General features: G+C 43.9%; 1 protein-coding gene across 1 annotated transcript in view; it reads right to left on the reverse strand.

The window, feature by feature from the left end:
* Positions 1–21974, reverse strand: part of AXL (AXL receptor tyrosine kinase) — a 66723-nt gene that overhangs the window by 18457 nt on the left and 26292 nt on the right. The window contains 10 exon segments of the mRNA XM_087728161.1: positions 4367–4462; positions 6154–6245; positions 6499–6628; positions 8407–8433; positions 9909–10053; positions 10461–10483; positions 10486–10599; positions 11995–12187; positions 16417–16532; positions 17280–17360. Of these exon segments, the coding sequence (XP_087584287.1) occupies positions 4367–4462; positions 6154–6245; positions 6499–6628; positions 8407–8433; positions 9909–10053; positions 10461–10483; positions 10486–10599; positions 11995–12187; positions 16417–16532; positions 17280–17360 (1017 nt within the window).

The raw sequence follows: 21974 nt of genomic DNA on the forward strand, positions 1-21974 counted from the left end.
TTAGTTTTAAAGAAAAAATAAGAAAAGACAGTATACATGTGCAATCATATTACTTTAAAATCAAACACCCCTCGTCAAGCCTAATATACATCCCTCCCTCCCATCCTCCTCCCCGAGATTTTAAGTCCCTTCTTGATTTTAATATGATTTTTAGGAAGGTTCGACTTCTTTTTTTGAATTCTTGGAAATTCAAAGCCAGAGAGGGAAGAATTTCCAAGGGAGAAAAATGTAAAGTTATGAAATCCAGCCACGTAAGCAGTGGGGGGGAAAGCTGTCATCCAAAGCTTCTAAGGGAATAAATACACCCACACACCCTTATATTGTTGGGTGGGAATAGCAAAACGCTCTTTTTCCCCAACTCAGAAATTATTAGGAGCCTGTCCTACTTGAAAAGATGAAGGGAAAAAAAATGGATAGCTCAGATAAGGAAGGGAGAACCAGATGCTAACTGCCTCTCCCTAGAAAAATGTTTGCTGTTCAACCCAGGCTTGTAAGGAACAGGATCAGCTACTCTGAGTAGTAAATCACTTCTAGGGGATCAGACAGACGATTTTAACAACAATGGCTTCCTGTCACCCAATTTTGAAAGGGGTGGGATGAATTTAGCCAGGATCGGTTGGTCGTTTTTTTATGGAGGGTTCCATATTCCATTCCAGGCCAAAGTTCCAGGAGCCATAATTAAAAACAGTTAGGGAAAATTGAGAAGCCAGAATGATCCTCCTTTAATAGTTTTTATTTTGTTTTATTTTAAATTTTGACCTTTCCGGCTGGACCTGGAGAACGTGCAGAAAGGTTGATGCCCTTCGGGATGGCATTAAAGCAGGGGTGTCCAAACTTGGGAACTTTAAGACTTGTGGACTTCAACTCCCAGAATTCCCCAGGCATCCGCCTGGGGAATTCTGGGAGTTGAAGTCCACAAGTCTTAAAGTTCCCAAGTTTGGACACCCCTGCATTAAAGCAAACCATTTGCAAGGCGAAGCATTTGGTACGCCCCGCTATACATCGCTGGTTTAATGCGCTTTCCGGTTTTATCCGACTATATTTATAATTGGGATGGGAGTTGGCGGATTGTGGTGGGCAAAGGAAGCAAGGAAGGAAGGAACCAGGGAGTTCTATTCCTGCTTTAAGATGGGCCCAAATCCAATGGGGGTGATATTGCTTTTTTTGTCTGGTTCTCTTCTCTGAGCTTTTGGAGAAGGCAGAGGCAAAGCGCTTGGAAAAATCTTGCCAAGAAAACTGCGGGGATTTGACTGTTTAGTTGCCAGAGGCCAACGAAGAGCACATGAGCACATCCAGGCAAGCAAAATCATATATACAGGTAGTCCTTAATTGGCAACCAAGTTAGCAAGGAGGGAAGGGAGGGAGGAAAGAAGGGAAGGAGAGAGGGAGGGAAGAAGGGAAGGAAGGAAAAAAGGAAGGGAAGAGAGGAAAGAATGGAAGGAAGGAAGGAGGGGGAGGGAGGGAGGAAGAAAAAGGAGGAAGGGAGGGAGGAAGGAAGGGGAGAGGGAGGGGGGAAGGAAGGAAAAAAGGAAGGAAGGGAAGAGAGGAAAGAATGAAAGGAAAGAAGGGAGGAAGGAGGGAGGAAGGATGGAAGAAAGGAGAAGGAAGAATGGAGCAAGGGAGGAAAGAAGGGAAGGAGAGAGGGAAGGGGGAAGGAAAGAAAAAAGGAAGGGAGGAGAGGAAAGAAGGGAAGGAAGAAGGAAGGAAGGAAGGAAGGAAAGAAGGAAAGAAGGAAGGAGGGAGAGAGGATGGAAGGAAGGGAGGAGAGGAAAGAATGGAAGGGAGAAAGAAGGAAGGGAGGAAGAAAAGAAGGAAAGAAGGAAGGAGGGAAAGAGGATGGAAGGAAGGGAGGAGAGGACAGAATGGAAGGAAGAAGGAAGGGAGGAAGAAAAGAAGGAGGGAGGGAGGGAGGATGGAAGGAGGGAGGGAGCAAAGGAAGGAACGACAGGGAGGGAGGGAGGAGAAGGAGGAAAAGAGGAAAGAAGGGAAGGAAGGACAGCAAGGGAGGAAGAAAGGAAGAAGGAAGGAAGAAAAGAAGGAAGGAGGGAGGAGGGAGGAAAGGAAGGAACGACAGGGAGGGAGGGAGGGAGGAGAAGGAGAAAAAGAGGAAGGAAATGAAGGACAGGGAGGGAGGAAGGAAAGAGATAGAGGAAGAGAGGGAGGGAGGGAGGAAAGGTAGGGAGGGAGAGAGGGAAGGAAGGAAAAGGAGGGAGGGAAGGAGGGGTGGGAGGAAGGGTGGGAGGAAAGAAAGAAGGAAGGAGAAGGAGGAAGAGAGGGAGCGAGAGAGGAAGACCCATTGAGAAAAACTACTCCAAATGTTTCCCTTCTTTTGAAAAGCCTCCAAACGAATTCCAGCTGTGCTTGGAGGAAGCCTCTTGCTTTTGCTAAGTGAGGCTGGGGAGGAAAGTCTGCCAGGCCTCTGACCTAAATGAACAAAACAGCCCTTCGTCTTGTTCTATTTTGACGGCAAGAGAGCCAGCGAGAGTGCTTAGTAATGGTGTAGTAGTAAATGATTATGGTTGTCGTAGAAACCAGGCTCCGCATTCAGGGCCAATTCATATGTCACTAAGCTATAAAAAACGGAGAAGGGGCCAAACCCACCCCAATTGCTGCCCAGTGCAGGACATAATAATCCATCCCGCCAGAGACTAAAACAATTGCCGTAGCAAAGGAAACAAATCAAAGCAAACCACTCAATTATCAGGCCAAAAAAAAGAAGTCGCTTTTAAGAGACTTCCAGCAATCTTACCAATTCCAAAGACCGAAATGAATCGTTGTGCAATTCTAATAAATTCAAGTACACATCCATGCAATTATTTCCATGATGCAATTTCAGGCTTTTTTTCCCCTCTAGGATAATTGTGCAAATGTGTGGGCTGTTTCCCTCCCTCCCCTCGTAAATATGCATGCGTTTAATCTTACGCAAGGGTTTTGCGTGGTGGGTTATTATTTTTCATCATAAGCAAAAAGAGTCTCTCAGACTGGTCCTCAGGGATGCCAACGAGGAGATCTTGAGAATTCATCCAGTGTTTCTCAACTTGGGAACTTTAAGATGGGTGGACTTCAAGTCCCAGAATTCCCCAGCCAGCCATGCTGGGAGCTGAAGTTCTCATGTCTTAAAAGTTCAGTAGATTCCCGACTAGGGAATTCTGGGAGTTGAAGTTCTCATGTCTTAAAAGTTCAGTGGATTCCCGACTACGGAATTCTGGGAGCTGAAGTTCTCATGTCTTAAAAGTTCAGTAGATTCCCGACTAGGGAATTCTGGGAGTTGAAGTTCTCATGTCTTAAAAGTTCAGTGGATTCCCGACTACGGAATTCTGGGAGCTGAAGTTCTCATGTCTTAAAAGTTCAGTAGATTCCCGACTAGGGAATTCTGGGAGCTGAAGTTCTCATGTCTTAAAAGTTCAGTGGATTCCCGACTAGGGAATTCTGGGAGCTGAAGTTCTCATGTCTTAAAAAGTTCAGTGGATTCCCGACTAGGGAATTCTGGGAGCTGAAGTTCTCGTGTCTTAAAAGTTCAGTAGATTCCCGACTAGGGAATTCTGGGAGCTGAAGTTCTCGTGTCTTAAAAAGTTCAGTGGATTCCCGACTACGGAATTCTGGGAGCTGAAGTTCTCATGTCTTAAAAGCTCAGTAGATTCCCGACTATTGTGGGAGTGGCTTGCCGGCCATGTGACCTGGTGGGAGTGGCTTGCCGGCCATGTGTTTTCTTTCTTTCTTTCTTTCTTTCTTTCTTTCTTTCTTTCTTTCTTTCTTTCTTTCTTTCTTTCTTTCTTTCTTTCTCTCTCTCTCTCTCTCTCTTTCCTTCCTTTTGTCTCTCTGTCCCTTTTTTCTTTTTTCTTTCATCTCTCTCTTACTCTTTTTCTTTCTTTTTTCTTTATTTATTTATTTATTTCTTCCTTTCTTTCTCTTTCTCTCTCTCTCTCTCTCTCTGTCAGTCTGCCTGTCTGTGTGTGTGTGTGTGTGTGTGTGCGCGCGCGTATGTGGAAGTGGTGGGTTTCAAAAAATTTTGGAACCTCTTCTGTAGGTGTGTCCTGCTTTCCGGGTCCACTGGTGGAACCTCTTCTAACCGATTCGGTAGATTTGACGAACCGGTTCTACCGAATAGGTGCGAACCGGTAGGAACCCACCTCTGCCTGCGGGCTGTGAATGACCATAATTCACAGCCGTCTAAATAAAAGAGGGTTTGGGGGACTGCGATTGTGGTTTATGCTTTCTCAGGAAGGTCAGAACGTCAAATTTCATATTTCAATCTGCTCCTGCCCCTTTCTATGGGGTACAGCCTTGTCCCAACCTCGAACCAATTTTCTTTGGGACAAAAATACGGGCCATCAAACACCGAATAGCGACTGTCCCAAGAACCTACCTTCACCAAGGGTCTTGCCCAAGGCCACTCTATGCCGGTCAATCATTACATCCTGAAGCTTTTCCTTCAATTCTTCACTGATGCCCAGACTGTTCACTGCAAGAAGAAAAGGATATTAAAGCAGAGGTGTCCAACCTGGACAACGTTGTGGACTTCAACTCCCAGAATTCCTATGCAGACCCATTTTTATTCGCTATGGCGAATTCTGGGAGTTGAAGTCCACAAAGTCTTCAATTTGCCAAAGTTGGACATCCTTGGTCTAAAGTCTAAACTGGTGGCAACTGAGAAAGGGGGGGACAATTCCTAAATGCCACAGAAGAAGAATTGGTGTTGCTGGTGGCTTGGATCAGGCCATCATGAGATCCAAAACAGGCATCTCATCTAGGATAGCATAGTCCAGCTTTCCCAGCTGAATGTCCTGGAAGTGAGGCTGCCAAAATTTCAGATAGTACTGCAGAAGATCTGGAGTTCTACTGTTGCTGCAAACATCTCCAGATCTTGGTTGAAGTTTCCTGATTAGCTATGAGTGGAGACCTTATCTAAGTTGGGTTGATCTTCTCCTTCTGAAGATGCTCCTGACCTGGTTCAGATTCCACCATGAGAACTTACTTCTTTCAACTTATGGAATCTACCTAGCCATTTATGGACTCTTGATGGTTATATGTACAGAACGAGTATGGTCCATAAGACTTACAGAGTTTGGCTCAGGGCCTGGCTCAGTTTTGCTAAATCTGCTGCCTTGATGGGCATGAACTCCTACTGCTAGAATGGTGGGGAAATCTGAAAGCTTCATATGCACTGATGATGTCACCGCGTTTGGTAACAAAACATCTCCAATAAAACCACCAAGTTCAGAGAGCACCAAGGACTCCACAATTAACACTGCTTGCTGGATCTCAGTGTAAACTCACGCCAGGGTTGAAATGCCCTGAAGTCTGCTACCAGTTCGCTTCACTACCGCTTCACTTTGTGCACGGACGCATGCCTTGCATGCATGCACACCGCTAATGTCGCACAGTTGATTCGCCCCAACCGGTAGCATTTTTTTACGTTCTGACAAACAGCTGTGCGACAATCAGCCGTGCCACGTGAACTCATGTGGCACAGCTGATTGTTGCACAGCTGATCGTCAGAATGTTTAAAAATGCTACCGGTTCAGGCGAACTGGTAGCTCTGACAATCAGCTGCGGCACAGCAATCATCCTGTGGCCCAGCTGATTGTTGCACAGCTGATGGTTGGAGCTACCAGTTCACCCGAACCGGTAGCATTTTTAAACATTCTGACAATTAGCTGTGCAACAATCATCCTGCGGCACAGCTGATCGTTGAGCAGCTGATGGTTGGAGCTACCAGTTCGCCCGAACTGGTAGCATTTTTAAACATTCTGACGATCAGCCGTGCAACAATCATCCTTGCCAAGAGCCAAGGTGGCGCAGTGGTTAAATGCAGCACTGCAGGCTACTGCTAGATCAGCAGGTCAGCGGTTCAAATCTCACCGGCTCAGGGTTGACTCAGCCTTCCATCCTTCCGAGGTGGGTAAAATGAGGACCCAGATTGTTGTTGGGGGCAATATGCTGACTCTCTGTAAACCGCTTAGAGAGGCCTGAAAGGCCTATGAAGCGGTATATAAGTCTACTGCTATTGCTATCCTGCGACACAGCTGATCGTTGAGCAGCTGATGGTTGGAGCTACCAGTTCGCCTGAAATGGTAGCATTTTTTTTACTGTCGGTTTGGGTAAACTTGTCCGCCCTGATACACGTTGAATTTGTGGGGAAGAGGAACTCACAAGTAGCTTCAGTGGTCCGGCGGCTGTACGATTTGCGGGCGCGATAATGAACCACCAGCTCTCCCTGCTCCATGTTGGGTTCAAATGCTTCCCTGAGTAGAAAGAAAACATGAAATGGGGCCCTGATTGGTCGCCCCATGAGAACCCCACCCCCATATGCGATGAAAGACTTAATCCAGAGGTCCTCAAACTTGGCAACTTTAAGACTTGTGGACTTCAACTCCCAGAATTCTCCTGGCCAGGAGAATTCTGGGAGTTGAAGTCCACAAGTCTTAAAGTTGCCACATTTGGGGACCTCTGGCTTAAACAATGGGTGGCCTTTCTTGAGGAACACCTTCGCCTTACCCGTAGCGTGTTTCCTTCTTCCTCATACGTGCCAAGAAGATGATAATGAAGATGGTGGCTGCCACGGCAGTGGCCACGGCGATCACCACGTACCACCAGTGCCAGGAGAAGGTAGGGACGGAGGTTCCTACTGTGAGGAAGGGAGACTATTGTTAGCGAGTGGAGCTTTTCCAGTAGGTGAAGCTGGATAGATAATCCTCAACATACAACTCTTTGTAGAGTGTCCGAAATTGCAACGGCACTGAAAAACTGACTTATGACCGCTTCTCACACTTACAAACCATCTCAGCATCCCACACAGTCACGTGATCAAAATTAGGGTGTTTGGCAGCTGGCCTATATTAATGGCAGCTGTGGTCACGTGACTGCCATTTGTGACCTTCTGGCTTCTGCACGCAAAGTCAACGGGGGACGCCAGGTTTGTTTAATTTAATTTCATTTTCATTTTATTTGTATGCCGCCCTTTTCCCTGAAGGGACTCAGGGCGGCTCACAACTCAATGACCACAAGATTCACTTAACAACTGCAGCGATTACTTAACTGTGCCAAAAACGGGGCGCAACCCGCTGAACAATTTTCTTGGTTAGCCATGGAAATTCCAGGTCCCATTGTGATTATAAGTTGAGGATGATCTGTGAAGATCCTCTTCGGGAATCTAGTAGCTAGTTTTGGACCACATCTAACTCTGAGGAGACAATGGAGACATCCCACTTCTTCTCCCTCATTGTCCAGCTGAGATCAGCTGGTCACTAAGACTTCCCCATGTTCTTCTCCTCAGGTTCCAACCTCTAAGCTCAATGCCTCAGGAGATCCTTCAGGAATGGATGGCAAAGGCTCCCGTCTTCCTTTCAACTAATACATTGGTTGGATGTGTCCCTTGGTTTTTCTTGATCATGGTTTATTCACTACAATGAGCTGAGTTGGTGGCATTATTATAAACTGGTTCAAAATCACAGTGGCTAGGCACAGCGGTAGGACTCTACTTAAGGCCACAACGTGGTTTGATTTTGGCTTGTAGGATATCTCCAGCCATTCCTGATAGCTTAGTGTTGTGGCCCAGCAGGAGCCGTTGGAGCTGCCACCAGACTCTGACAGCGAGGGGCCCTCTGAGTCGGCTCTGGAGGATGTGGAGGACCCTGGACAGGGTTCCGACTCCGAGCAGGGCACAGAGAGACTGGTTGGCCACCAGGAGGCACCTAAACCTTGGACCAGTGGGGAGGAGACAAGGGAGAGTGAGCCGAGGGCCAGTAGTGAGTTGTTCCGGGATGTACGCCATCGAAGAGCTACTTGGCGTCAGGAACAATTACGCAATTACAGGAGGTGATTGTGCTCAGCTGGTGGTCATTAGGCTCCTCTCCAGACTATAAAAAGGCTACTTGTGCACACGCCCCTCTTTGCAGAAGTCAACACAGAATCGAATGTCGGAGAACATTGTATGAGCTTGGCAGGCTGCATTGCTGCCAAGCCTTATCTGTGTTTATTCTGCCCAACAGGATTCTGTGCTGGGTTGCTGTCAAGGACCTGTTTGTCTGTTAATTAAATGATGCAATTTATCTCTGGCTCGGAGTGTGCTTTGGTGTGGAACGAGGGGTGTCAGAACAGCTTACTAGGTGCTGACCATGATTTAAAATGAATTCTGGCCGAGCAGTAGGTATAATTGCTTTTTCATATGCTACATAGTCACTTTGAAAAGTGGATTTTAGTTCTTCCTCAGAACTGCCCCGTCACAGATCCTGGTGGATTATCCAGCCTCTGAATCTTTCTAGAAGACAATTAGGACCTTCAGGCGTGCATTGCAAAACTCCATAGGATCCCTGGATGGGAGAGGTAGTAGCCCTAACTGGGGGAAGTTGCCTATCCCAGCTTTCCATTTATAGGGTTCCTTGGATTCAGAAAAAATCCTCTCACCTGACTGAGGAGCTGGTAGCCGTTCTCCTGCAAGAGGGGAAAAAGAACATTAAAAACTATGTATGTGGATGGAGGGGTGGGTGGGTAGGTGGGTGGGAGAAAGGATGGATGCATGGATGGATCAATGATTGGATGGATGGATCAATGATTGGATGGATGGATGGGTGGGTGGAAGAAAGGATGGATCAATGATTGGATGGGTGGATGGATCAATGATTGGATGGGTGGATGGATCAATGATTGGATGGGTGGATGGATCAATGATTGGATGGGTGGATGGGTGGGTGGAAGAAAGGATGGATCAATGATTGGATGGGTGGATGGATCAATGATTGGATGGATGGGTGGTTGGGTGGATGCATGGATGGATCAATGATTGGATGGGTGGATGGATCAATGATTGGATGGGTGGATGGATCAATGATTGGATGGGTGGATGGATCAATGATTGGATGAGTGAGGGATCAATGATTGGATGGATGGATCAATGATTGGGTGGATGGATGGGTGGGTGGGTGGAAGAAAGGATGGATGCATGGATGGATCAATAGCAGTAGACTTATATACCGCTTCATAGGGCTTTCAGCCCTCTCTAAGCGGTTTACAGAGAGTCAGCATATTGCCCCCAACAATCTGGGTCCTCATTTTACCCACCTCGGAAGGATGGAAGGCTGAGTCAACCCTGAGCCGGTGAGATTTGAACCGCTGAACTGCTGATCTAGCAGTAGCCTGCAGTGCTGCATTTAATCATTGATTGGATGGATCAATGATTGGATGGATGGGTGGTTGGGTGGATGCATGGATGGATCAATGATTGGATGGATGGGTGGTTGGGTGGATGCATGGATGGATCAATGATTGGATGCGTGGATGGATCAATGATTGGATGGGTGGATGGATCAATGATTGGATGGGTGGATGGATCAATGATTGGATGGGTGGATGGATCAATGATTGGATGGATGGATCAATGATTGGATGGGTGGATGGATTGATGATTGGATGGGTGGATGTATCAATGATTGGATGAGTGAGGGATCAATGATTGGATGGGTGGATGGATCAATGATTGGATGGATGGATCAATGATTGAACGGATGGATTAATGATTGGATGGATGGATCAATGATTGGATGGGTGCATGGATTGATGATTGGATGGGTGGATGGATCAATGATTGGATGGGTGGATGGATGCATGCATGGGTGGGAGGATGAGTGGAAGGAAGGATGAATGCATGCATGCATGGATAGGTGGGTGGGTGGGTGGGTGGATGGGTGGACAGTCACTCTTGACCCCCATTGCCTCAGTTAGAGCAAAACTTTGATCTTGTAGGACTCACCAGACCCACATTTGAAACCAGACTCCATAATTGCCTTCTGCTCTAGAACTCTGTAACGTTCCAAGCCACAAGGAACAGAGCAGAAACGAAGAGCCAGATGGTCCCCCTGCATCACAACCACCCAAGGTGACGGCCCACCAGGTAGTCTCCCATTTCTCACCTGTTTCCGAGGAGAGGATCATGATGGCTTCGCTCCAGGGTCCGTCTCCGGCACTGGTGTAAGCCGCAATCCGGACTGTCAAGTTCTGTACACTTGAGTTCAGAGACAAAACGGTCTCGTTGGTCATTCCCACGTCCACGATCACCTTGAGAGGGAAGAGAACTTTGGTCACGTGACTGTGGAGTTGCTGCTGCCACAGTCCTAAGGCCAGGACCAGCTGAAAGTCAGTGCTGTTGGAATGTCGCTAAACAAATGTCTGTAAGACAAGGACGATCGGTAAACTTTCAGCTGGGGATTGGAATAGGGTACAGCAAGGGCCCCCAACCTCCGGTCCATGGACCAGCCACGTGCCACGGCATGCCAGAAACTGGGCCATGTAAACAAGCGAAATCCCATCTCTGGGATGCAGGCAGAATGCGTAACCACACCCCTTCTGGTCCACCGAAAACCTCTCTCCACAGAACCGGTTCCCGTGGTTGGGGAACACTGGGGTACAGCACGCTGGGCCAGGATGCTCAGGAGTTGGATGGCCTGCGGGTGCACCGTACTCACCTCAGGCGAATCCCCACTTTGGAAACCAGCTTGTACCCCCGAAGAATCCCGTTGAGGCTGCCCCGCGGTTGTGCCCACTGGATGGTGGTGTAGCTGCTGTTCTGAATGGCCACGACGTCCTCCGGTGCGGTTGCAGGCGCTGTGGGAGAAACGATTTATGCACCACGGAAGGAGGCTTTTGTGTGTACAACAACGAATTAGGCGTTGTAATGTTTGTTTGCTTTTTACTGTTTGAATCCTTTGGATTGCTTTTTTTAAAATTGTTTTTAATGTTGTTGTTTTAATTTTAATCGTAATATGAAGGTTTGAATTGTGAGCTGCCCAGAGTCGTTTGCTAAGATGGGTTGCTGTAGAAATCAAGCAAATAAATAATAAAATAAAATAAAATAATGAAATAAAATAAAATAAATAAATAAATAAATAAAATAAAATAAATAAAAATAAAATAAATAAAATAAATAAAATAAATAAAAATAAAATAAATAAAATAAATAAAATAAATAAAATAAATAAAATAAATAAAATAAATAAAATAAATAAAATAAATAAAATAAATAAAATAAATAAAATAAATAAATCAAATAAATCAAATAAATCAAATAAATCAAATAATAAAATAATAAAATAATAAAATAAATAAAATAAAATAAAATAAAATAAAATAAATAAAATAAATAAAATAAATAAAATAAATCAAATAAATCAAATAAATCAAATAAATAAAATAATAAATATAATAAATATAATAAAATAAATAAAATAAAATAATAAAATAAATAAAATAAAATAATAAAATAATAAAATAATAAAATAATAAAATAAAATAATAAAATAATAAAATAATAAAATAATAAAATAATAAAATAATAAAATAATAAAATAATAAAATAATAAAATAATAAAATAATAGAATAATAAAATAATAAAATAATAAAATAATAAAATAATAAAATAATAAAATAATAAAATAATAAAATAAAATGAATAATAAAATAAAATAATAAAAAGGTAGTCCTCAACTTACGAACATAATTGAGCCTAAATTTTCTGTTGCTAAACGAGACAGTTGTGAAGAAGAGTTTTGTCCCATTGTTAAGTGCATCACTGCAGTTACTAAGCCGGGGTTAAACTAGTAACATGTTTGTGAAGTGAATCTGGTTTCCCCCATTGACTTGGCTTGTCAGAAGGTCGCTAAAGGGGAAACCACATGACTCCCGGGAACACGGCGGCCGTCATAAATAAGCATCTGAACTTTGATCACATGACCATGGGGATGCCTCAACGGTCGTAAGTGTGAAAAAACGGCCACAAGTCATGTTTTTCATTGCCATTCTAACATCAAATGGTCCCTAAATGAACTGTTGTAAGTTGAGGACTATCTGGAAATGTCGTCACTTGAGCCCCCCTGTAAAAGAAGGAAGAGGCCATTATTGTCTACAGGTAGCCCTCAATTTATGACTGGGGACCATTCAAAGTCAGGGGGCTGGGGTCTTGGCGCCTCATCTGTCCCTATTTCTCCCGCCCCTCCTCTTACCCCCTTCCAAGGTGTCCATAGCCACCCAGTGGGTCCAGGGCGAATGGCCCTCGGTGGAATGGCAGGCCACGCGCACGTGGTAGGTGGTGAAGGCGGCCAGGCCGTCCAGCGTGTGGCTGAAAGGCGGGACGCGGATCTTGCGGTTATACAGCTCGTCGGAAACGTTGCTCAGATCTTCATCGGAGGGCATAGCCTGGGAGAAAGGAGAGCATAAGCAGGTGAGGATGGACCCCCAAACAGGGAAGATGCCAGGAATGATTCTGGCTTGGATCAAAAGTCCCTTCCAGCTCTGATTCTATTTCTTTTTCTATTCTTGTTTTATTCTTATTCTATTTTTATTCTATTCTATTATTCTATTCTATTATTGCTTTATTCTTATTCTATTTTATTCTATTCTGGTTTATTTTATTTTATTCAATTATTGTTTTGTTTTATATTATTCTATTCTTGTTTTATTCTTATTTTATTTTATTTTATTATTATTTTATTTTATTCTACTATTGTGTTATTCTATTCTATTCCATTGTTTTCTAGTTTTATTTCTATTCCATTCCATTCTAAACCTTATTCTATTATTGTTTTCTTTTCTTTTATTCTATTATTGTTTTCTTTTCTTTTATTCTATTATTGTTTTATTCTATTCTCTTCTATTCTTCTTTTATTCTTATTCTATTTTATGCCATTATTGTTTTATTCTCATTCTTTTTATTCTATTATTATTTTATTTTATTCTATTATATTCTATTATTATTTTATTCTTATTCTATTTTATTCTATTATTGTTTCATTCTTATTCTAATCTATTACATTGCATTCTAGTTTTATTTCTATTCCATTCCATTCTAAACTCTATTCTATTATTGTTTTCTTTTCTTTTATTCTTTTATTCTTTTCTTTTATTCTCTTCTATTCTTCTTTTATTCTTATTCTATTCTTCTTTTATTCTTATTCTTTTATGCTAATATTGTTTTAGTTTATTTTATTCTATTCTTCTTTTATTCTTATTCTTTTATTCTATTATTGTTTTATTCTCATTCTTTCTATTCTATTATTGTTTTATTCTTATTCTACTCTATTATTTTATTTTATTCTATTATATTCTATTATTATTTTATTCTTATTCTATTTTATTCTATTATTGTTTCATTCTTATTCTAGTCTATTCCATTGGATTCTAGTTTTATTTCTATTCCATTCCATTCTAAACCCTATTCTATTATTGTTTTCTTTTATTCTATTCTATTTTTTTATTCTCATTCTATTCTTTTATTCTTATTCTATTTTATGCTATTATTGTTTCATTCGTATTCTAGTCTATTATAGTTTCATTCTTATTCTAGTCTATTATTGTTTCATTCTTATTCTAGTCTATTCCATTGCATTCTAGTTTTATTTCTATTCCATTCCATTCTACAGCCTGATCGTTGGGTTTGATCTTGGTCCCAAACTGCAGGGAGATCATTTTAAGGGGGAGAAAGGAAGACGGGAATCCTATTGCTCAGAAAATCTATTCAATGTTATTATTATGAAATAATGGATTTTTTCTGAAGTCTAGGGAGATTCTTCAGAGGTGATTCAGGACTTACAGCCATTCATTTAGTGACTGTTCAAACTTACAACGGCTCTGGAAAAAGTGAACAGTCACACTTATGACTGTTCCGGCATCACCACCATCACATGCTCAAAATTCACATGCTTAGCAACTGGCATGTACTTATGATGGTTGCAGGGTCATGTGATACCCCTTTTGCGACCTTCTCATCTGGCTTTCTATGGGGGAAGCTGGATTCACTTAATGACTGCTCTGTGATTCACTTAACAACTGCAGCAATTCGCTTCATAGCCGTGACCACAAAGGTTGTACTAGCGGGCCTGAACTCACTTAACAACCACCTTGCTTAGCAGCAGAAATTCTGGCCCTACTTTGGGTTGCATGCTGAGGACTAGCTGCATTTATGACGTTTTATTCTTCACCCACTCCATTCTCCCCCCCCCTTTTCCCCCCCCCTTTCTTTCTAGTTTTTTTTCTTTATTCTTTAAACATTTGAAACGAATCAAGGCGTTCCACTAAAGAAAACAAGAAAGAATTTGACCCCGGAGTTAAATTCCTTGCCTTTTTTGGAACCGAGCAACCCGTTTTAATTCTCAAAATCCGGGCTCAGATTTTGAGGTAGAAGAGTGACATTACAAGGTGCTGGACATAAACTTTCACACCATTCTGAAGTGGAAAACAAGGTGCAACCTTTAGTTTTGCAAAAATGCAAATTGCCCTCTGCAAATCCGTGTTCTTCGGCCAGATTCCCATGCCGTTTTCTCGGGAATGTGGGAAGAGCCTCCGAAGGAGAAGAGGTTGCAGTGGAAAGCAGCGGATTGTTGACCCCTGCCTCATATATTTCTCGGGGTGGGGGGGTTTCCTTTTTTTTTCTTTTGGTCCATATTCCTCTTTTTTTTTTTTCCCCTGCTGAGGCTGCGTTTCTTCCGAAAACTGCAACTCCCAGTGCAAATGCTTTTCCCCTCCTGTGTGAAAACGAACCCACGTTGGAAATACCCCCTTTTAACTATCAGTTTTCATTCTTGGCTCTCGAAAACCTCTTTCTCATGAATTTCACTTCCCCATCCTTGGGATGGGATGGGGGGGGGACGTGGGGGTTTGTCACATTTCATTCAGCTGGCGAGGGGGGCAGGGTGGGGGGAGAAAGAATCATCGTTGGATGAGTAAGCCAACGTCCGGAGGAAACACACTTTGGCAGGAAATCGCTTCTAAAAATAAAGCAAGTTCCCTCGGAGGGCAATTGCCCTTAGACTTATATTCCGCTTAACAGCCCTTTCTAAGCGGTTTACGGAGTCAGCCTCTTGCCTCCAACAATCTGGGTCCTCGTTTTACCCCCCTCGGAAGGATGGAAAGGCTGAGTCAACCTTGAGCCAGTCAGGATCGAACTGCTGGCAGTGGGCAGAGTTAGCCTGCAATATTGCATTAAGGAAAGAAGGAAGGAAGGAGAGATGGATGGAAGGTAGGAAGGAAGGAAAGAAGGAAAGAAGGAAGGAAGGAGAGATGGATGGAAGGTAGGAAGGAAGGAAGGAAAGAAGGAAAGAAGGAGAGATGGATGGGAGGGAGGGAGGGAGGAAGGAAGGAAGAGCAAGAGCACTTAAACTTATATACCACTTCACAAACCTTTACAGCCCTCTCTAAGCGGTTTACGGAGTCAGCCTCTTGCCTCCAACAATCTGGGTCCTCATTTTACCCCCCTTGGAAGGATGGAAAGGCTGAGTCAACCTTGAGCCAGTCAGGATCGAACTGCTGGCAGTGGGCAGAGTTAGCCTGCAATATTGCATTAAGGAAAGAAGGAAGGAAGGAAGGAAGGAAGGAAGGAAGGAAGGAAGGAAGGAAGGAAGGAAGGAAAGGAAGGAAGGAAGGAAGGAAGGAAGGAAGGAAGGAAGGAAGGAAGGAAGGAATGCACTTGGACTTATATACTGCTTCACAGTGCTTCACAGCCCTCTCTAAGCGGCTTACAGAGTCAGTCTCTTGTCCCCAACAATCCGGGTCCTCATTTTAGCGACCTCGGAAGGACAGAGGGCTGAATCAACCCTGAGCCTGTTGAGATTTGAACCGCTGAACTGCAGTTAGCAGTCAGCCGAAGTAGCCTGCAGTACTGCACTCTAACCACTGCGCCCCCTCGGCTCATGAATGCTGAAAGGGAGGTAGAATATAGGTAGCCCCCAAAATTTATGTTGCTAAGTGAGACGGTTGTTAAGTGAGTTTTGCCCTGTTTTACGACCTTTCTTGTTGTTAGGTGAATCACTGCAGTGGTTACGTCGGTAACCCGGTTGTGAAGTGAATCTGGCTTCCCCGCTGACTCTGCTTGTTAGAAGGTCGCGAAAGGGGAATCACGTGACCCCCGGGACTCGTCATAACTATGAGTCAGTTGCTAAACGTTTGGATTTTGACCACGTGGATGCTGCAATGGTCGTAAGTGTGGGAAATGGGCATACGTCGCCAATAATGGAGAATATTTGTAGCTCAGGGTTAAAATGAGGTGCCCTTGCTTGGTGCTCTCTGAGCTTGGTGGCTTTCTTGCAGACATTTCATGAGCCAGCTAGGTAACATCATCAGTGGTAGAAGGGAGTGGGATCTGTGGGGATGAGCAGAAAGAGGAGGGGAGGGGGAAAGAGGGGGAGGGGGCGGAGGACTGTGGGGTCCCTGGTGCTCTCTGAGCTTGCTCGTTTCCCTGAGGACGTTTCATCACCCAACTAGGTAACATCATCAGTGCTAAGTCACTTTCCTCAGCCGCTGTAACTTTGAATGAACTGTGGTTAAGGCTACCTGTAACCTGTTTTTGGATCTGAACAGAAGGGGCATCCGTTCTACCATAAAACCTTGTTTCGTAAACTGTTCGTTTCTTCTTCGCCGGGCTGTGGTGTTACCTGGATGGTGCAGAACTCCTGCGCATAGGCGCCACTAAAACCAGGCTCCCACATCACATCCAGGCTGTGGTCACTTCGATGGGCGAAGGTTAAGTCATGTGGCTGTCCAGGTAACACTACGGAGAGAAGATAATTATCAATTGTCACCTGTCAATCAATACCGAGACCCCCATTGCTTTAAACCAGGGGGGGGGGAGAGTCCAAACTTGGGAACTTTAAGACTTGTGGACTTCAACTCCCAGAATTCCCCAGGCAGCCATGCATGAATGAAGGAGAATCTCTACATATTAAGTCGTAACGTTGCCATTAAATATAATAAGAGCCCGAAGGATGGGGAGCAAACTCCTTATCGGTGCCACCCCAAAAAACAGCGATTTGCAGTGTTTAAAAACGTGCGCCTTTTTAAAAAATATATATTTTTATTTTCAAAACAAACATACAAATCCTCCTTCTTTACATCCCGTAGAAAGTGTATCCGATGGTTGCAAAAGGCTTTCGTGCATCTCTTCCACCGTCATCAAATATAATTCATATTAACTCTTAATATCTTAACTCGGATACTTATTATATTACCATCATCACACCTCCACTTTTATTTGACTATGATTATTTAAACGCCCTTCATCATAAAATATACCAGGATTTAATACATAACCACATACTGGCATTTCATTTACTTATTTATAGAATCCTGCATTAACGTTAAACCCTCATGTCCTATCCTAGCTAAATATCCGTAATACGTGCGCCTTAAATGGTACTTTTAACTCCCGTTGGGCAGTTCCCACACACACCTGTTTACACCGATCATTTGCACTAGGGTCCCTCCAAAGGGATTTTGCACACCCTTTCTGGTCTCTCACCTGTCACCGCCGCAGTTCGGGATGTGCTGACTCCCTTGGCGTTGTGGGCTTCGCACGAGAAGGAGGAGCTATGGTTCAGCCCTAAGAGGAAGAAGAGAAAAAGGTGAATTGATTGTGACCGACTTGAAATACTTTTAAGAGTAACGCTTTTATTTATTTTTTCTACTTGCATTTCTTTTTTTTATTGAAAATTTTTAAAAACAAGCTTTTACAAATATTTGCTGACACATCCAGGCGGGTGGGCAGAGTCTCCCAGCGCCACCATTACCGGTTCACCCGAACCAGCCGAAACCCACCTCTGTAACTTACTAACTGTAACGATTCACTTAACAGCTGGCTGGAGAATCCTGGGAGTTGAAGTCCACAAGTTTGAACCTTGCCAAAGTTAGCCAGCCCTGGTTTAGGTTTTTCCCGCAGTAGCCAATTCTTTGAACACGCTGCTGTGTGGCTTGGAGCCTAGCCCAGATTTAACAATAAGCAGCACCACAATGGATGTTCTTGTCCCGATCGTACCGTTCCTGCAAGGGCCGGGTCAAACCGGTGGGCACTGACAGCCACCTGGCCAAAGAGCGGGCACCGATGAAGCAAGAGAGGGGGCAAATATTTGAGTGGCATGCCCGCTGGGAGAGAGCCAGACGCCACAAATGCTGAAAACAGGAAAGGACCCGTGGGATTGAGATGTCTAGTCCACTTTCTGACCACATCATTTCTGCACAGATTGAGTCAGCAACGGGCAAGCATTCCCAGCAGCTGGCAGAAAACAGATGTCCTGGTATACAGGATATTTTTTTAAAGTTTATTTTTTAAAATTTTTTGGCCCTGTCCATTTCCAGTTCTTTGTCTTGCTTCTTATAGGAGTAACTAGGCAAGAAAAACCAAATGTACAGGTACAGGTGGGTGAAATCTGACTTGGAAACTGCAAGAGGGGATCTTGGAGTCCTAGTGGACAATAGATTATAGTGAGAGGGGGAGATGATAGATGAGAGAAAGAGAGAGAGAGAGAGATAAGAGAGGGAGAGAGAGAGAGAGAGAGAGAGAGAGAGATGAGAGATAGAAGAGAAAGATGATAGATGATAGAGAGGGAGAGAGGGAGAACGAGAGGGAAAGAGATGAGATGAGAGAAAGAAGAGAGAGATGAGAGATGAGAGAGAGTGAGAGAGAGTGAGAAAAAGATGAGAGAAAGAGAGAAGCATGAGCCTCGCTTGGAATACGGCATCCAATTTCGGTCACCGCTTTATTAAAAAAAAGATGTGGAGACTCTGGGAAGAGAGAAGAGAAGAGCAACCAAGAGGATTAGGGGGCTGGAGGCTAAAACATACGAAGAACGGTTGGTGGAATTGGATGAGAAGCGAAACCTCTTCCAAGCAAAGGAAAAGGAAAGGAGGGAAGAAGAAAGGAAAGGAGGAGGAGGAGGTGGGAGGAGAAAGAGAAGGGGAAAAGGGAAGGGAAGGAGGAGAAGAAAGGAATAAGGGGAAGAGGAGGCGGTAGGCAGTGCCTTATCACTTTCCAGAAGATTGGGTGGCATTGATTTCGGACTCCTGGCTTTATTTTTTTAATGTCAGGATACCTTTGAACCATCTCTGATGCTCATCCTGGGCAGGATGGTCCAAGATGCTAGTCCCTTCTGTTTGCTATCCCTCCACCCATCCCGAAGACCAGCCTCCTCCAAGCTGAAGCCCACGAAATGGCTGGAATTCAACTCCCAGAAATCTCCACTCAGGAAACACAGAGAGAGAGAGAGAGAGAGAGAGAGAGACAGAGAGAGAGAGAGAGAGAGAAAGAGAGAGAGAAAAAGAGAGAAGAGAGAGGTGATAGATTATAGTGAGAGGAGGGGGATGATAGATGAGAGAAAGAGTAAAAGAGAGATAAGAGAGGGAGAGAGAGAGAAAGAGAGAGAAAGAGATGAGAGATGAGAGAAAGAGAGAAGAGAGATGAGAGAAAGAGAGGAAGAAAGGAGAGAGATGATGGATGATAGAGAGTGAGAGACAGAGAGAGAGAGAAGAGAGAGGTGATAGATTTTAGTGAGGGGGTGAGATAGATGAGAGAAAGAGAGAAAGAGAGATAAGAGAGAGAGAAAAAGAGAGAGAGAAAGAGATGAGAGATGAGAGAAGAGAGATAGATGAGAGAAAGAGAGGAAGAAAGAAGAGAGATGATGGATGATAGAGAGTGAGAGAGAGAGAGAGAGAGAAGAGAGAGGTCATAGATTATAGTGAGAGCGGGATGATAGATGAGAGAAAGAGTGAAAGAGAGATAAGAGAGGGAGAGAGAGAAAGAGAGAGAAAGAGAGGAGAAAGAGAGAGAAAGAGAGAGAAAGAGAGAGAAAGAGAGAGAAAGAGATGAGAGATGAGAGAGAGAAGAGATAGATGAGAGAAAGAGAGAAAGAAAGGAGAGATGATGGATGATAGAGAGTGAGAGAGAGAGAGAAGGGAGAGGTGATAGATTATAGTGAGGGGGGAGATGATAGATGAGAGAAAGAGAGAGATAAGAGAGGGAGAGAGAGAGAAAGAGATGAGAGATGGAGAAAGAAGAGAAAGATGATAAATTATAGAGAGGGAGAGAGGGAGAACGAGAGGGAAAGAGATGAGATGAGAGAAAGAAGAGAGAGATGATAGTTGAGTGAGAGTGAGAGAGAGTGAGAAAGAGATGAGAGAGAGAAGAGAAAGAGATGATAGATGAGAGAGAAAGAAGAGAGAGAGATGATAGAGAGTGTGTGTGAGAGAGAAATGATAGATTATAGTGAAATGGCGGGAGATGATAGATGAGAGAGAAAGAGGAGAGAGAGAGAGAGAGAGAGAGAGAGGCGACACTTAACCAGTTTTAAAGCAAAAACAGGACCGGAAGCAGCCACTCTTCACCCCTCTCCTTCTGCTGTTCTTCAGTTTAGCTGGCTTGGAAGAGGCCAGACCCTCCCTCCCACGCACCCACCCCACCCCTCCTTCCCGGCATTCCTACAGGCTTTGATCCCAAAGTTTGAATCATCATCCCATCACCCCCAGACCAACATTCCCTTTCTTTGACTCAGCACCAAACGGAATGAAGATGAGTTTATTGGACCTGCCAGAGTGGCTGAAGGAACGCAGGTACGAGGGGGGGTGGCAGCTACCCACCAACCCACCCACCCACCCATCCTTGCCTGCAGACAATGCAACCACGTGGGGTCATTGCTTTTGGGGAGGGGGAGTCCACCTATTCTGCAAAGCGCCTGAACACAGAAGAAAAAACTAACTGAGGAGAGAAACAATTTGGAGAAATTTCCTGACAGTGAGAACAATTAATCCGTGGAATAAATTGCCTCCAGAAGCTGTAAATGCTCCAACACTGGGAAGCTTTGAAGAAGAGATAACGGATAACCATTTGTCTGGAATGGTGTAGGGTTTCCTGCCTGAGCAGGGGGCTGGACTAGAAGACCTCCAAGGTCCCTTCAAACTCAGTTATTCTGTTACTCTGCTCCTACTTTGCCACAAGACTAGCAATCAAAACCCCTTTCTGAGGTCTGCCCAATTCTTTTAACTTTTGGCAGATGGATGGGGCTTGACCGTAAGGAAGTGAGGTACCCCAGACCAGCTCCTGTCTTGGGTTCCAATTCTGCAGGAAGGTCATAGGGCGTGGGAATGTGAAGAGCCACTGACCCAACCCCTGGATTTGATTCATTGTTTGGACTTCTGGAGGAACCAGCCACAGGGTGAGGACTGGAGGGAAGGGAAGTCTGTGCCTAGAATCCTAACGTTTATGGGCAGTTGGGGTAGGGAATACCCCCATTTTTCTACGTTTCCTGCTTTCTCCCCTCTGATATTCGAGGGGCTGCCCCAAAGAAGCGAGGAGGTCAAGCTATTCTCCAAAACTCCCAAAAGCAGAACAAGAAGCAAAGGATGGAAGCTAATCCAGGAGAGAATCAACTTAGAACCGAGGAGAAATTTAACTGTTTTGGGGTTTGCGGAAATACCACCTCAAGAAAATAAAAGAGAAAGACCTGGAAGAGAGACCTACAACAATAGAAAAAGAGAGGAGGAAAGGGAAAATAAGGTGGTGTTACAACAGGTGCTAAGGATGGTAAACAAAGCAACTCAAACTGTACATTATAACCTTTTAAATGGAATAACAAAAGTATAAGAATGGCAAAGAAAAAGAATAACTATGTGAATGTATACCTATAATTATATGTAAGAGAATAAATGACAGTAAGAATATAAAGCACAATATAGGTAAACAATATTTGGTTATAAATAGCTAAGTATAAATAAATATAGAATTGTACATAAAAACGGATAACGAATAAGGAGATTATGAACGCAAGATAGAAATGTGTAGAAGGGAAAACACTAATTGCAAAGAAACCGATACGGAACTGCTGTATGATATACGATGGAACTTCTTGTTCCTATGTTGTTTTAAGTCATTTGTCTGTTTTTGTTGATGTGTTTATGTGTTTAAAATAAAAATTAAAAAAAAAAAGAAAGGAGGAGAGGAAGAGGGGGGAAGGAAGACAGAGGTGAGGAGAGGATGATGGAAGGGAAAAGGAGAGGAAGGGAGAATGCAGGAAGGACAGGAGGAAGAGAGGAGTAGGGGAGAGGTAAGGGAAGAAGGAAGGGGAAGGAGAGAGGAAGGAAGGAAGTAGAGAAGGGAGGGAGGAAGAAAAGAAAGGGAAAAAGAAGACGGTGTCAAAACAGGCGGTCGATAGTAAACTAAGTAAACCAA

The sequence above is a fragment of the Thamnophis sirtalis genome, unplaced genomic scaffold, assembly GCF_051295495.1.
Source record: "Thamnophis sirtalis isolate CommonGarterSnake01/CBP01778 unplaced genomic scaffold, rThaSir2_p1.2 scaffold_13, whole genome shotgun sequence".
NCBI classification, from domain to species: domain Eukaryota; kingdom Metazoa; phylum Chordata; class Lepidosauria; order Squamata; family Natricidae; genus Thamnophis; species Thamnophis sirtalis.